The 14457-nt window shown below is 41.5% G+C and overlaps 1 protein-coding gene across 5 annotated transcripts in view; it reads left to right on the top strand.

Moving 5' to 3' along the window:
* The window catches only part of PHACTR1 (phosphatase and actin regulator 1), a 1119307-nt gene extending 1112462 nt beyond the window's left edge, over nt 1-6845 (top strand). For 4 of the 5 annotated variants that reach the window (XM_086965262.1, XM_086965265.1, XM_086965263.1 and 1 more), the window contains one exon: nt 1589-2392. In XM_086965262.1, coding sequence (XP_086821388.1) covers nt 1589-1604 — 16 coding nt within the window. In that variant the 3' untranslated portion in view covers nt 1605-2392. Of the gene's footprint in view, nt 1-1588 lie in introns of all 5 variants that reach the window. The other variant, XM_086965260.1, reaches the window with a different exon arrangement.
* The last annotated feature ends 7612 nt before the right edge of the window (nt 6846-14457 follow it).

Raw genomic sequence — 14457 nt, 5'->3', positions numbered from 1 at the left:
TAGCTACTGATGGATATGATTGAGAGCCTTAACAACAAAGGTCTGTTTAAATGTTTACCTTGTTTACTACACACTCCGGGTCCTCTTGAATGCCAAGTTTCTCTAACAGAAAACATATGACATTACAAGGGTAATCAGGTAAGGTTGATAAGATAGAGGAGTGCATCTTCCTTTATTTTATGCAGTTTTATATAGCATGAACTTGTCCCAAGGGCCTTAGAGCACCAAATAGTATTAATGACTAGCACATTGCCAGTTCGGGGCTATAGGATTCTGCTGCCACAGTTGTGCATTTGTATTGTGTTGACATGGGTTTCGAATAATTGAGAAAATAACTTGACAAATATCCACGAAGCATATTTACTAGGAACGTGTCAGAGTGAGGCGTTAAGCCAAGAAGGTTAACAACTCGCTCTGACAGTCTACAAATGCACGGTTGCGCCATATTCACAAGAATACGGTGCACCCCTGCTTTTCCCTTAGTGCTGGCGCTAACTGCAGCTGCCTAGCTCCAATGCAGGCACTCTTGCACCATTGTACAAGGGTGTCTGCGTTGCAGGGAAAGATTGTTTATGCGCAGGAAGGTGTCCCTTCTTGCCCATGAACAATCAGTTAAGGCGTTTGTAACTTCTATGTGTGCTGCAGACTGCTGCACACATAGAAGTTGTAACTCGTCAATTTTTTAATGATTGTTTATGTGCAAGAAGGGACACCTTCATGCACATAAGCAATCAATGGTGTTTTTTGTTTCTATGTGTGCTGCACAATGCAGCACACATTAAAACAGCAAAAAAGAGGAGAAATAAAGCATTTCTCTTTGTTTCGACATGTTAAGACCAGGTTTTCCCAGGCCTTAATTTTGACGCGGCCCCATATGTATGCCACTCTTGTAAATATGGGACAGCGTCAAAATCAGTGGGTGTTGCCGCAGAACACCCACCGCAACACCGATTGCCCACCTCTTTCAGGCTAAGTGTAGCATCAAAGAGGGCCTTATTCACAAGGTGGCTATAAGCCACATTATTTAGCATAACGCCGCCTTGTGAATAAGGCAAAGCCTCTATCGTCACAGAAACAATGGAAACATTTGCGTTTTTGTGGTGATAGGGGCTTGTAAATGTGTCCCTTTGTGTCTATAATTCTGTTAGGTGTTAGGCCAGATATTGGAGCACTTTACATGAGAACCTATTACATTACACAAGGACATTCATTTTTGTAGGCACAGGGTTTAAGTGATCTGCTCAGAATCACAGGACATTGAGCCCGTCCAGCGACTCGAACCTGGTTCTCCAGCACCAAAGTCGACATCTTTGGCTGTTACGCCACATCTTCTCCCACCCCTCCTTTCCTTTCTTTGATATGCTTAATGGAAAGGGTATGTTTCACACATAGCTACAATAAAGTGTAACTTTATAGACATAAGATGAACTCAACCTTTGAGTAAGAGCTCTTAAGTTTGTTAGCCTTGAAAGCACATTTACGCTATGTTGTGAACAATATTTATGGGGCATGTTTGAAAGTGTTCATGCCGTGAGCATGAGTATCTATTCTTTCTATTAATGCATTTTTTTTGTTTTTCTTTTGTTAGGTTCCATAGACCCTAGCAGTTGTACTGGAAGACAATGTCTTCAAAGAAAACCGAAAAGGAACCATAAGTGCTGGAATTATTCAGTTCTGCATTATTTAACGTGTACATCTTCTAAACTGCCTTTTTTTAAAGAAAAAATATTATTGTATTTATGTACATTTGATGGGTACTGCCATAATCACAACCACTGTCTGTCGCCAGCCAAGGATGCCCATCGAGGGTAACATACTTCTTGGTGGCCGCCATGTTTTCCCGGCATGTGGATCTGTCCTGTTTGTCGTACGGCTGCTGGTTGTGTGCGCATATCTCCCTGACTGTCCCAATTCTTGCCGACATCTGCCACTGAGGGCACAAAGCTGTGTTTTGTGTTCTGCAAGTCAATATGGGAAAACGTTGATGAGACTGAGGTGGTGAAGCTGGTGCTGCACGACAATTACTTGAAGACCACTTTATTAGCAGCACCTAAAAGACTCAAATGAGCGAAAAATGGCCGACTTACCTTCATTCACTCGTGCTTAGCCCACAGTAGATGGCCTTCACTGGTGATCCAACAACACGTTTTATCCAGGAAGATAAGATGGAATTGTAAAGAAGAATTTTCTACCACTTGATAAATTGGACCAGCACCCATGGCGGTGGCAAAAGGAATTCTCAGCAGCAGTAGCAGCATTCTTGAATGATTATCAGTTCAGGGTAGCAGACAGTTTACTGTTATTCATTTGCTTATGTAATTCGAAATGCTAAATTTATGGTAATTGGAGGATCAGATAATAGAAAGTCATAAAAATCGTTTTCTCAATCCAAGAGCACTTGAAGGCTTGTCTGATGGTGACATTAGTGTATGCGTAGCACCAATGTAATGTGCGGACCAGCGGCCTCAAAAGGGCGATCTCTCGCCTCACTATAGCACTTTCGTTCTTCTTTCCTAAACTCTGGTCACTTTCAAAGTACATTGTCAGCCAAAACCTAGATTGAGCTCATGTACCATAATATTAATACCAAAAGTAATGGTAATAATCAAAATAATAATATTAGTAATAAGTATTCCTATTTAGCTGAGTCTACACATAAAATTGACGCTTATTCTAGCTTTGATCCATACTCTCAGATACTTGCTTATCTGTTGAGTCTCTACATGCTGTTTATTTTGTATGTTTGGATACATCCAGCTATCTTCAGGAGTAGACATACAGATAGATTTATTTTTTAAGAGCAGAATTTCCCTGAAAAGGAATGCTCCCAGGCTTTGCTTCTTCTTTGTATTTCTATTTGATTCTTTAGTTACTGTTTCCATGTTACAGAACCTTTTGAAAATAAAGATTGCAGCAGTGAGATTTCTAAAAAAAAAATTCCACTGCACTCCCAATGCAGTAACCTTACTAGGCTCTCTGCCCCAGAATGCCTGGTGACACCAATTGCAAACTAATACCCTTTCTGGAAATCTCATGCAAAAACCATTGCAGAGCAGCTTATAGTGAGAATTAATGTAGAACAATGAAGCAAGTCAATTGTGCTGACCCATACCATGAAGAACCGAAACAGGTGGTCCTCTACATATGATCCACCGACGAAATTGTCCATGGTTATTATTATCATAATCTGTCAACACTGAAATGTTAATAGTCCCCACAGTAGCAGGAATAATAATTAAAAGAAATTAAGCTTGCACTAATAAAATCTAGCAGTAATAATTCAGATAGTTGACTGAGTAGTCCTACCGCAAATTGAGTTATTGATGGGGTGAACAATCAGATGTCTTTTGGCATTCTGGTTTTTTTTTTTTTTTTTTGGGCATTCTGTACCTGCATGGCATTCGAGGCAAGTGCTTGGCTTGTAATTTTGGCTGATTGACCATAATTCCAGGTGGTCTTTCACGTTCAGATGTCACTTTTAGACATTCTTGTGTGGTGGCTCCCAAGAAATTAGTGTTCATTTGTAGTACCTATCTGCAGTAGTGAGGTCAAGCACTTACCTGAAGTTGGCTGTGTCTTTAGCCTTACCGTAAAAATGATGAGCCAAATTTAGGAAGTTAGTACCACAGATTCTAACTTCTGCTCCTGGCGTATTTTGATGTGAGTAATTGTCTATAAACCTTACGCTGAAAAGTAAAAATTTAGCAAAGTTCCAGAGTACAGATTTATTTGTGGCAAAATAGCCATTGTTATACCACTTTTTCCAAATGCAGCAGCACAATGTGAACACTAGATTGTATCATATGGATTGAATGCCAAGATGTTCCATTTTAGCTCCGTGTGTCTGAATCAAACTTATTCATCTGTGCAGACACACTGTCAATGTTACACGTTTTCGTTGACTTTGTGCGACCGACCCAGAATTTTGTTGCTTAGAACTCACCTATAAGTGGGCGATATTTGATACGGAGAAGAAAATGAACTCTGTGCTGGTGAGTCATCTTCACAGAGCAGCAGGATCAATGCCCCATATCAGAAGCTATTTAGAGGCATTGGTGGCGATACTTAGCTATTTCATCACTTGCTCTAGACTTAAGTTCTTCAAACTTGTGCTCGGAAAATCGTGACATAAGAGGTAGCCGCAGGTTTAATTATTAAAGAAGAAAATATAAGTAAATAGCGAACACAATTTATCTACTCTTTCCCTAAAGGAAACGGAAATTAATTTCTACTTTTTAGATGTGCATACTCAGTAATTAGGACCGTTGATCTTCTAAGAGAGAATTTGGGACTTGGAATACAGGATACAAGAAAAGGGAGTAAGCTTGGGAATAAAGAACATTCTGGAGGAGGCAGGAGTCAGACAAAGATTAGTAAATACAATGGATTGTCTGAAAAAAAAATTATTACCTGATGTAGACAGATGTGGGAAGGTGCAAACCTTTTAAACGTGGTGGTGATCCCACAAATTATGATTTTTGATTTATTTTGACCATGATTGGGCAACCAGGTCTGAGCAGCTGTTTATACTCACAGTAGTGCGGTGTCCTCAACTTCCGAAAATCTCAAACCCTCCTTGTATTTTAGTCAGTTTTAGTCGAGTCCCAAATCCAGCAGGCGGCAAATCAAGTTTTGAATTCATGTAACATCAAATATTGAATACTTCTTTGTTGTATCACTCTCTTCACACTGGAAAACATAACTGTGTTAGCTGGTATATTAACACATATTAGATGGGTCTCTCAAGATGAAAATAAGAAAGAGATGATTGTGGCCGTCTAAAAATAAATCCCAGGACAACACAAATACTAAAAAGGTAGAACAGCCTAGAAACAATGCGCCTCACTTGCAAGGCGTTAAAATTGATGCAATATTAATGGAGCTAACTCCGAGAAGACAATTTTAAAGATCTCTACAATTATGTAAAATCAATTGAGAAGCAGCAATGGGTCAAAGTCATGAAATTTAGCAACAATATAAAGTGGGCCATGCAAAACGTAAAAAATGTTGTGCTTCACAAAACTTGACTAAAACTATCAAAACCCTTTGGAGGCGTTCAAAGGTTTTAATTTTATAATTGGATATGTCCAGTTGTTTGTGGGGATGGTAGCCAACATTGGATTGATTTTAATGTCAGCAGTTTGAAAGGGTTTAGAAGGATAGGATTTCAAAATCACAAAGATTTCTCTTCTCAATAGAGCTGGCCTTCATAAGTTGTAATATGTATATGATCCATGTTGGAGCACTTTCTTATTGAATAGAGGCTCCAATAAGTTGGCTGTCAGGTCAAAAATGTACCCCCTAAGAAATCTGTCCTTTCAGCCTTGTGATGGCACTCACTCTATTGTTGTGTATGTCTCTTTTAGAGATAGAAGTCTTGGTGCTCCTGAGCATGTCACATTGAAATTCATGATTGAGGTCTTTTGTCCATTTCCTGCCACCATCATCAATAAATGTCCGGCTCAGTGCTGTGCTCCTTGACTGTTGAATATTGAGACTATCCCATGGTACTGCGTTGCGCATGCTAGATATGCAATGCAGACATATCAGGTGTGTTGCACTGCCAGAGATACAATGCACCTCAACGTTTAATGCTAGTCATGTAAGAAATTATTCACCACTTGTGAGATGTTAAAAAGTTATGGTTATAAAATTATCAGGTCTATTTGATTTGGCCAGAGAAAATGTTCTACTTTCTTTTGAAGAACATTAGTAGATTCTCCATTTCGAGCGGATGAAGAAAACATTGGTGGACTCACTATATATCCCTGAGGTGACTTGCAAACCTCTTTCTGGTGGGTTAACTTACCTGTGTGCAGACCAGCAACAACATTACTTTCACTTGCACCAGTAAAAGGAAATGTTCATTGACATTTTCACTGAAAAACAAATCTAAAAATTACGTTTGCATCAACCAATTCAACTATTTGGACCACCCAACCAATGCAAAACTGCATTTTTCCACCAGTCGCTGTATGTAAAGTATATTTTTGTACTGGCCTTTCGTGTTAAATGCTGGTACAAAAATTGCCATGCTCTGGTGAAGATTTGTGTCATCTGGCCCCAGGATTGTAGAATAAATAATATGTGGTGGAAAAGTACACTGTGAACTCTAAAAACACACTAACAAAATTAAATGTTTTGCTGTTAAAACACGCTCCAATTATTTTAAATCTTGTTGTGCTCCAAAAAGACACTGCTCCTGCAGTTGTGTGGAGGAATCTGATGCGATAACTTCTAATGATAAATGCCAATGAAAAAGTTGAGTTCCATGTATTTTACATTATGTTTATGTTCAGGGAATTTGAGAAGACATTCGGCAAACAACCAACATTGAATGCTTGGAGTATTTCTCCTGGCAAATACGTCTAACGAGCTAGCCAGACTTCTGTACTTGATGAGCGACATCTGTTTATATCGATGTCTGAGGGCTGCACATGCCTAGAAAACTGCGCAGAGAAATGTATTTTAATCTGCTAGTGTCCCACAGGCACAGTGTGCTATCACATCTGTGCCAGATGGCAAACTTCTAGCAAAAAAAAGAGAAACGCTACACCGTGTAGTGTTTAAAATGGCTGCCTTGAACGCATGCAGTTCTTCCACCCTGGGATGCAATATGGCCGCCAACAGTTAAAGTTGCTACATGCAAAACTAAAACGTGTTTTAATGCCCAGGTATATTTGCCAATCTCCATTGACAATATACCACTTACCTACATCAGGGCCTCAAAGAGTTGCATGATAAAACATAGTTCATTCACAGAACATTCAAAGCTAAGGTTACCCTCCTAACATTTGTATTTTTCTCGATTTTCTGTGGGAGGGAGGCCCAGGCATTAAAAATATTTTTTTTAAATGACTGGAGTGGTACCGGCTACACTCTAAATACACTTAGGAAATTATGTAAGAAAAATAGTTCATAAGATTTGGCTTCTGTGTACTAGAAACAAACCGCTAAATCGAAAGACTCCTCCATTCTCCGTGTCCCCCCCAAAAAAATGAACAGTTTGAAAGCAGGAGTGTGCCACAAAGCCACTCGTACTGTGATTTCTAGCTTTAAAAAAACGAATATCACATGGATCATGGAGGTGCATTGCTACACACAAACATAGTTCATAAGATTTGGCTTCTGTGTACTAGAAACAAACCGCTAAATCGAAAGACTCCTCCATTCTCCGTGTCCCCCCCAAAAAAATGAACGGTTTGAAAGCAGGAGTGTGCCACAAAGCCACTCGTACTGTGATTTCTAGCTTTAAAAAAACGAATATCACATGGATCATGGAGGTGCAATTGCTACACACAAACAAAACGGTTTTATGTACTGTTGACAAATTCCAAAATCTGCTCTACTTCTTCGTGAATGGTCAGATTTTTAAACCTGCCAGACACACAATGCAATAAACCAATATATTATCAATCACCTATTGTATCTTAAAAAAAGTGTATTATTGAAAAGAGTCTGGTCTGTTGATTGTCTTTATTCCACATATGATCCATTTGGTTTCTCCACTAAAAGTGACCAGGCTAATCTGATGAGGGCTGACTCTTGTAACTACTCAAAGCACCACCAGAGGGCTAGGAAGGCCTTGATGCAGCTAGATCTCCGTCTTGTGTATCCAAGGAAAGCCAGGAATCCGCGAGTAGAGTGAGTCTCACTCAGGCAGCCTGTGTGACGCTTACATCTTCTTGCTCGTCTTAGTTTGATGCGACACAGTGTGATGAAATCAGTTCTGAAGGCACTGCATGGCAAAAACTCTGTTGCCCCATAGTTTTCTTTAGGGCAATTCTGTCACCATTTGTGGGACCAAACACAAAAGGCATAATTTTCCAGTTCCAAAATTCCTGAAATGACATTATACCAGACAACAATTTTAGCGTCAGAGCACAGAAACAATGCAGAGGACCAGTGGCCATTGTTCATGGCTTTTTTTGCTTTTTGCAGTCTTTTAGCACAAAATGTGACCTTACGTCTAAAAGGGATGCAAGTACGCATTTCATGCTAAAATATAGCGTTAAATGCCAGTTTTGTAATTTGTGCAATATGAGGTTATTTTGGGGGAATTTTCGTATAATTGTTTCACACACCCCTAATTTTTTGTTTTTTAAGTTCCACATATGTTGAGAAACAATCAGTGTCAAAATCATCTCATTTTTTATTTTTTATTTTTTATCTAAAGACTTGAGGACAAGTGACGGGGAACACAATGCATTATTTGTGAAGCCCTGTGCTTTTTTTGTAAACTTTGTAATGCAAAATGCCTAGAGAGTGTGCATTTCTTGCTTCAATTAAACGGAATACATGAAGATCCATCCAGACCTACAATTCATATTTAATATTTCAGTTGCACATACTTGGATTTTGTCAATTATTTTATGCTTAACGCTACCTTTGATGAACAAACCTAGAGCAGAGTATATATCGCTATAGTTAACTATATTTCAGTACAGAGTTCAGACGCCCTTCAGGGCTTCGTTCGCTCTTTAGGTATGAAAATAAATTAATAAATAAAAAATTAGTCTACCATATATTGATATCTATCGGATATACTTAAATTGTATTATCTTTTTGATACACAGAAACGTATTAGCAATAACCTATCAGATTCTCTATCAGCATTTACCCTGGAAAGGTGCAATAATACTATAAAAAGAGATTTCGAGGAAGATATGAAAAAAATAAAATGGTTGAGGCCTGGAAAAATGGTGTGCTGGATGCTCTGCCCAATGAATTCCAGTGTTGGAAAGATGAGGTTAACAAATTCCAGAGGGAGAGAATTCAGCAGCCGTGTCTGTCATCACAAATTTCATCCTCCGACCATGGAATGCATTGGGGTGGGTTAAGGCCTGGAGGGACAATGCGGAAAAAGTTATCTTTTTTCTTGATTGAGGGAGAGTTTGGTAAGGGCACCAGAGGAAGGACAGGGAAGAACAGACGGCGCATTTCTTGCTTTTCCATGGGTCTCTGCCCTGCCTGAGCCAGCTGTGGTCCATTCCCACTTAATAATATTCCAGTGTATGTACATAGTATGTCTTTGTATAGGAGTGAATGTGGTGGCTGTCAATCACGTGCTCTTCCATTATTGTAATTTAAAAAAGTAATGGCTGTATGGAGGGAAGCGTGCGTGTGTGTAAATAACTAGAACAACAAAAAAACAAATAATTAAACTGGATCTCTATGTCCTAGGTTTCGCTATTTTGTACATACTGAAACTGCATGGTACCTAAATTATTGTTTGTCTCTAATGATGTATGCAGTTTCTTACAAACAGAAGAAAAGAAGAAACATTTTAAAAACTCTGTTGTGTTGTGTGTTTCATTATATACCTGTTCATGCATATTCTGAAGAGGTGAAATATTACTGTAAGGTTACCAAGAAGATGGCCAGCCCTGTTATTCTGGCAGAGCGTCTGTAAGGCTGAATCACAGCTTTGTCATTGATCCAAGGACAAACCGCAGGGGCGTGGCATTTGGCAGGTGGAAGAGAACTTCACCGTCTGATTGGTCGGATGCATAGAATTCTAAATGTCACCCGCATGGAAAACATTGTAACCCCGGCACGTAATCTTACAGAGGTAAAATTAGACCATAACACATCTGGTGCTTTTTATGAATTTTTGACATTACATGTTTTAGAATGTTTCAACTTTTTCTACCTTTCTTAAATAACTTGTTAATTAAACAATGGGCAGGGGTGAGAGTCAGTGGATTTAGGCAATTCTGCGGCTGCAACATTTATGGCATGATCATGGACTTACTGAATTGCCACTTAGTTTACCACATAATTTGCAAAATATGCAGATTTTCAAAAAAGTGGTGTTTCTGTCTCAAATGGACAGTTCTTCAGAGTGGTTAGAAGCTGTCACTATGATGATAAAATCTGTATTTCACATCCAACTGTGAAATATTTCCCATATTTCACAGTTTGCTGTGAAATATGGGTTTTTATACCATTATGAGCAATAAATGTGCAAAAACATGGAACATATATATATATCATAAGTATAAACAACCTTCGATGTCATAACTCTTGTGATGTAATTGTATTCCTAATTTAGTGACTCTTGATGCAGTGATCGCAGTGTAGTGACTCCAGATGTTGTGAGTAGTAACATAAAAACCTTAGGTGGCGTCATCTGGCTCTAAATACCTTTACATTGTGCTCTTGTATGATACTATGTGCCTGTAATGGAATCAAAAAGGACTGAGAATTATTTTGAGCCAAACCATCAGAAACGGTAGCACAGCTTGTTGAGTAAAATATTAGTTTGAAAGTACTTACAGATAGCACTGATTGTGTAGGAAGAATGTGGTCAAAAGTAGACTATACCTGAAAAGTCACACTACAAACATGTATAATTTCATTCAATAAGGTAATCCTTTCAATTGTACTCAACGAAGGATGATATGATATGATATTGTATTTATAGAGCGCGACCTACACTCCATGGAGCATCTTGGCGCTGGTCATACGTGTCACTGAGGGAAAGAGCGAAAGGAACCAGGTGATCGGTCTATCTGACGTGGAAAGTCAAATTAATGCTAAACAGGAGGCATCAGGGATCTTAAAAATCCAGGTTTTGAGAGCCTTTCGAAAAAGGTTCTCTGATGGAATTTGACGCAATTCGAGTGGGAGCTTGTTCCAGGCTCTTGCTCCTAATACTCCAAGAGATTTACCTCCTTTGGCGGTGAGTCTGAATTTGGGAATAACAGGTAGGTTTAGGTTGGAGGATCTCAATGAGCGAGATGGTGCGTATCTTCCGAACCTTCTGGATGAGGGGTTAAGTGAGACCTTGATGTTTAAAGTGAATATCAAGATAGGTTGAAGAGACAAATCTGAAACTTTAACACTGGTGAGGACCTTTTGTAAAGCTCTTTCTTATAGAAACTGTCGAACTGCAGATTCCTTACCGTTTGAATATTCCCCAGGGATCACACTGGATCCGGAAAGTTATGAGCAGTACCTCTGCACAAGGAAAGGGTGGCGACTTGTTGCTCCACACTGACCCTGTTCCGCTCCCAAAATAACGTTTTGGAGGCCATACACAGATAGGCACCACTCCTGCTCGCTGACATTAGTTGCTTTTGATGCTATGAGTGCTCACTGACGCAGAGCCCCAACAGCAAATTGGCTTTGAACAGTGTGCATATTCCCAGACATGGGATTATATTAATGAAGCAAGTCTAATTCACAAAATGGGGAGGCTGGGAGGGCCGGTGAGGAATCTGCGGTAAGGGAGAGTCTCTACCAGACAGAGTTACCGAAGGTAATTAACTTTTTCTTCTGATAGAGACTTCTTCATCTTTTGAATTGATACCAGATCAGTACCAATTAGGAGGTGGCTCTGTGAATTGGCTCAAACAAAAAAGTCCTGAAGAACCGAGCTGGTGATATACCCTTCCTGGTGAACCTGGCTGTCCAGACATAAGTGCTTTGTGAACATAAGAAGTGATGCTCATTTAGCTGCCTGGCAGATGTCTAAAACAATAACTCTGCATGCCAACGCAGTGGTAACAGCTTTGGCCCTCATGGGATGAGTTTGCAGTCTTTCTGGAGGCTGTTTTTTTGGCCACTCTGTAGTAGATCTTGATGCAGAGCACAATCCAAGGGGAGATGGTCCTTTTCTTCACAGGCGTGCCTTTTTGCACTCCAGCAAACCCCAGAAAGAGCTGCTTGTCCACCCGGTGTTCTCTGGTATGATCAATGTAAAAGCTCAGTGTTTTTTTGATGTCCAAGCTGTGGAGTCTCTTCTCCTCCTTAGAGGGGTGAGGTGGAGCATAGATCGCCAACAGAGTGATGGTTTGACTGATATGGATCAGCATCACAACTTTCCGCAAGAAGGATGCCCACATCCACAGAACCAGCTTGTCTGTGAAGAATTTGGTGTAGGGCGGGAAAACACAGAAAGCCTGAAGCATCTCATGCAACACAGCAATGTGATTGCGATGAGGAACATCATCTTGAGAGTGAAAAGCCACAAAGGAAAGCTGAAAAGCATCTCAAAGGGAGTGCACATCAAATATGAGAAGACCAAGGTCCCACTGTAGCATGACAAAAGGAGGGGGGAATGTGTTGAAGGCCTTTATTAAAATGCATCAAACCAGTGATTTAAATAACAACGGCTGTTCCGGTAACCATAAAAAGGCTGAAAAAGCCGAAAGTTACACTTTAAATGTGCCCAGAGAAATGCCTTACCGGGTGAGGGAGAAAACAAAAAGCAAAATGTCAGATAACTTGGCCTGGATGGTGTTAATCTGGCATTTACAGTTTTTGTCAATGGTCGTCTGGTTGCCAAGATGACATCAACAACCTTTAGAGGAAGGCAAAATGTATTCAGCAGTCACTGCTCAATCTCCAAAACTGAAGATTGAGATTTCGAAGGCCCGGGTGCAGACCCAGCCTGTTGCTGCAACAACAAGTCCTCCCGGTGGGGCAGCCTGATTGCAGGCCAGATACTCAGGATACCATACGCTCCATACCCAAAAAAGGGACACAAGGATGACATGGACCTGGTCAGTCCTGATCTTCAGAACTCGAGGCAGAAGTGCATCGGCGGGAAAGCTTACAGGTGTCCCGTGTTCCACCCTAGTTGGAACGCTTCTCCAAGCCAAAGACGCTTTGGAAACTCCAATGTGCAGACCTGCTGACATGGCGCATTCTCTGTGGTAGAGAATAAATGGAGCAAGGTATTCCCTATGTGCAGAAGAGACTTTTTTGCCACCTCTGGGTGCAACGGCTACTCATGATCTGCTAAGAGAGAGAAGTGTTGTGAGCAGGTGTTCCTCTTTTCCAAGAAATAATATTATTAAAGGGTAATCCCTTATTCAAATTATACTCATTAATCCAGATTGATTTGAGTGAAAATAGGTCTTTTTATTCACCCTCGTAAGGCAAATTATTAGGGAAAGTGTACAGCCGACATGTGTTTCGCCCTATACGGCTGGTGAAGCCAGAGCTTTCTCAAGGCTAGATCATACATTCAAACATCATAGTTTCAGCGATGAATCTGTACATTTCCAAATTAGTAATGCAACATTGTGATTAAAATCCAAATTCTCGGGGGGCGTGGCTAGCGGCCGAACATGGCGGCAGCATAGAGGACTAGCTCCGGCAGGGAAGCGACCTCTCCAACTATCCGTACATTAATCCGTGGCTGAATCTCACCTCAGACGGAGGCACCAAACGCCCGAGACCGGGCGGAACTGGCAGCAAGTACCCGGACGGAAATCGGAGGCCGGATGGCGGAGTTATCGTCGAGTGCTGAATCGATCAAAACACAGGCCTGACTCCGGGAAATCCAGTGGCGAGTGAAGCCGACCGGAAGTGCGGTCTGTTCGGCTGCCCCAGACCGGAAGTGATCGGGACTGGAGAAACACCCCGCGACACGACCAGCGAGCAAGGTCTCTATCTTGGGACGGAACGTATGCCATAATTGAAAGCGTTTCGTGAAAGGAGGTGCCCGAGGATTCTTTGGAATACCAAGGAAAAAGTATTCTGCCGGAAAGGCGCAGACCGTCTGCTCCGTTAAGACCATCGGGGCGTATACCCCCATTGCTACGGGAGCTTCTCTTTGGATCGGACTGTGGGCCGCGTTGTAGTGGCGACTGATCCTTGTGTTCCCTCGCTCCGAAGAACTGTATACTTCCCGCGACCGCACTATGGCTGGGAAAGGTGCTAAAGGTGGTACGACACAGACGCGTATCGAACGATACACTAACGACAAAACCGCTTCCCCTCCAGCGGATGGACGGCATTCCTCCACAAAAACAGGTGAACCTGTGGGGACAAAGAAGGCGACGCTGGATGATGTTATGAAGGCTCTCACGCAGGTCCAGACGACGGTGGGTTCCATCTCGACCGAAATAACCCTCATCCGAGCGGATCTTCACAAAATGGCCGAGAAAGTAGGTTCATTAGAATTGGTCACGAAATCGCTGGTTGAGGATGTGTCGGAACTACAGACGGCCATGGAGGCAGTAATGGGGGAGAACAAAATCCTAAAAGACAAACTGGACGACCAAGAAGGACGCTCCAGACGAAATAATGTACGTATTCTTGGTGTTCTGGAGTCGGAAGGCACGAGAGCGATGGATCTGTACGTGGAAGACCTCATTAAAACCCACCTTCAACCTAAAGGACTGTCGGCCTTCTTTTCAATCGAAAGGGCACACAGAGACCCGGGCGGTCAGCCTAAACCAGGGGCTTCAAGCAGACCGATCCTAGCGAGACTGTTTAATTTCCGCGACCGGGACGTCATCCTTCAAGCGGCACGGGTCTCACCACCTGTGGAAATTCTGAACTCTACAGTGGCGTTCTTCCCGGACTACACGGCGGAGGAGGCCAGGCGGCGGAAAACCTTCCTGGACGTTAAAAAGTTACTCAGGAGACGAGAACTTCAATATTCTATGATCTTTCCGGCCAAGCTCCGGGTGGTGGCGGAGAACAGGACCTGGTTTTTCG

This window comes from Lissotriton vulgaris, chromosome 4_1 (assembly GCF_964263255.1).
Source record: "Lissotriton vulgaris chromosome 4_1, aLisVul1.2, whole genome shotgun sequence".
Classification (NCBI taxonomy): Eukaryota; Metazoa; Chordata; class Amphibia; order Caudata; family Salamandridae; genus Lissotriton; species Lissotriton vulgaris.
Note: the sequence above shows the minus strand (reverse complement) of the source record. Positions and strands in the feature narration are given on the sequence as shown.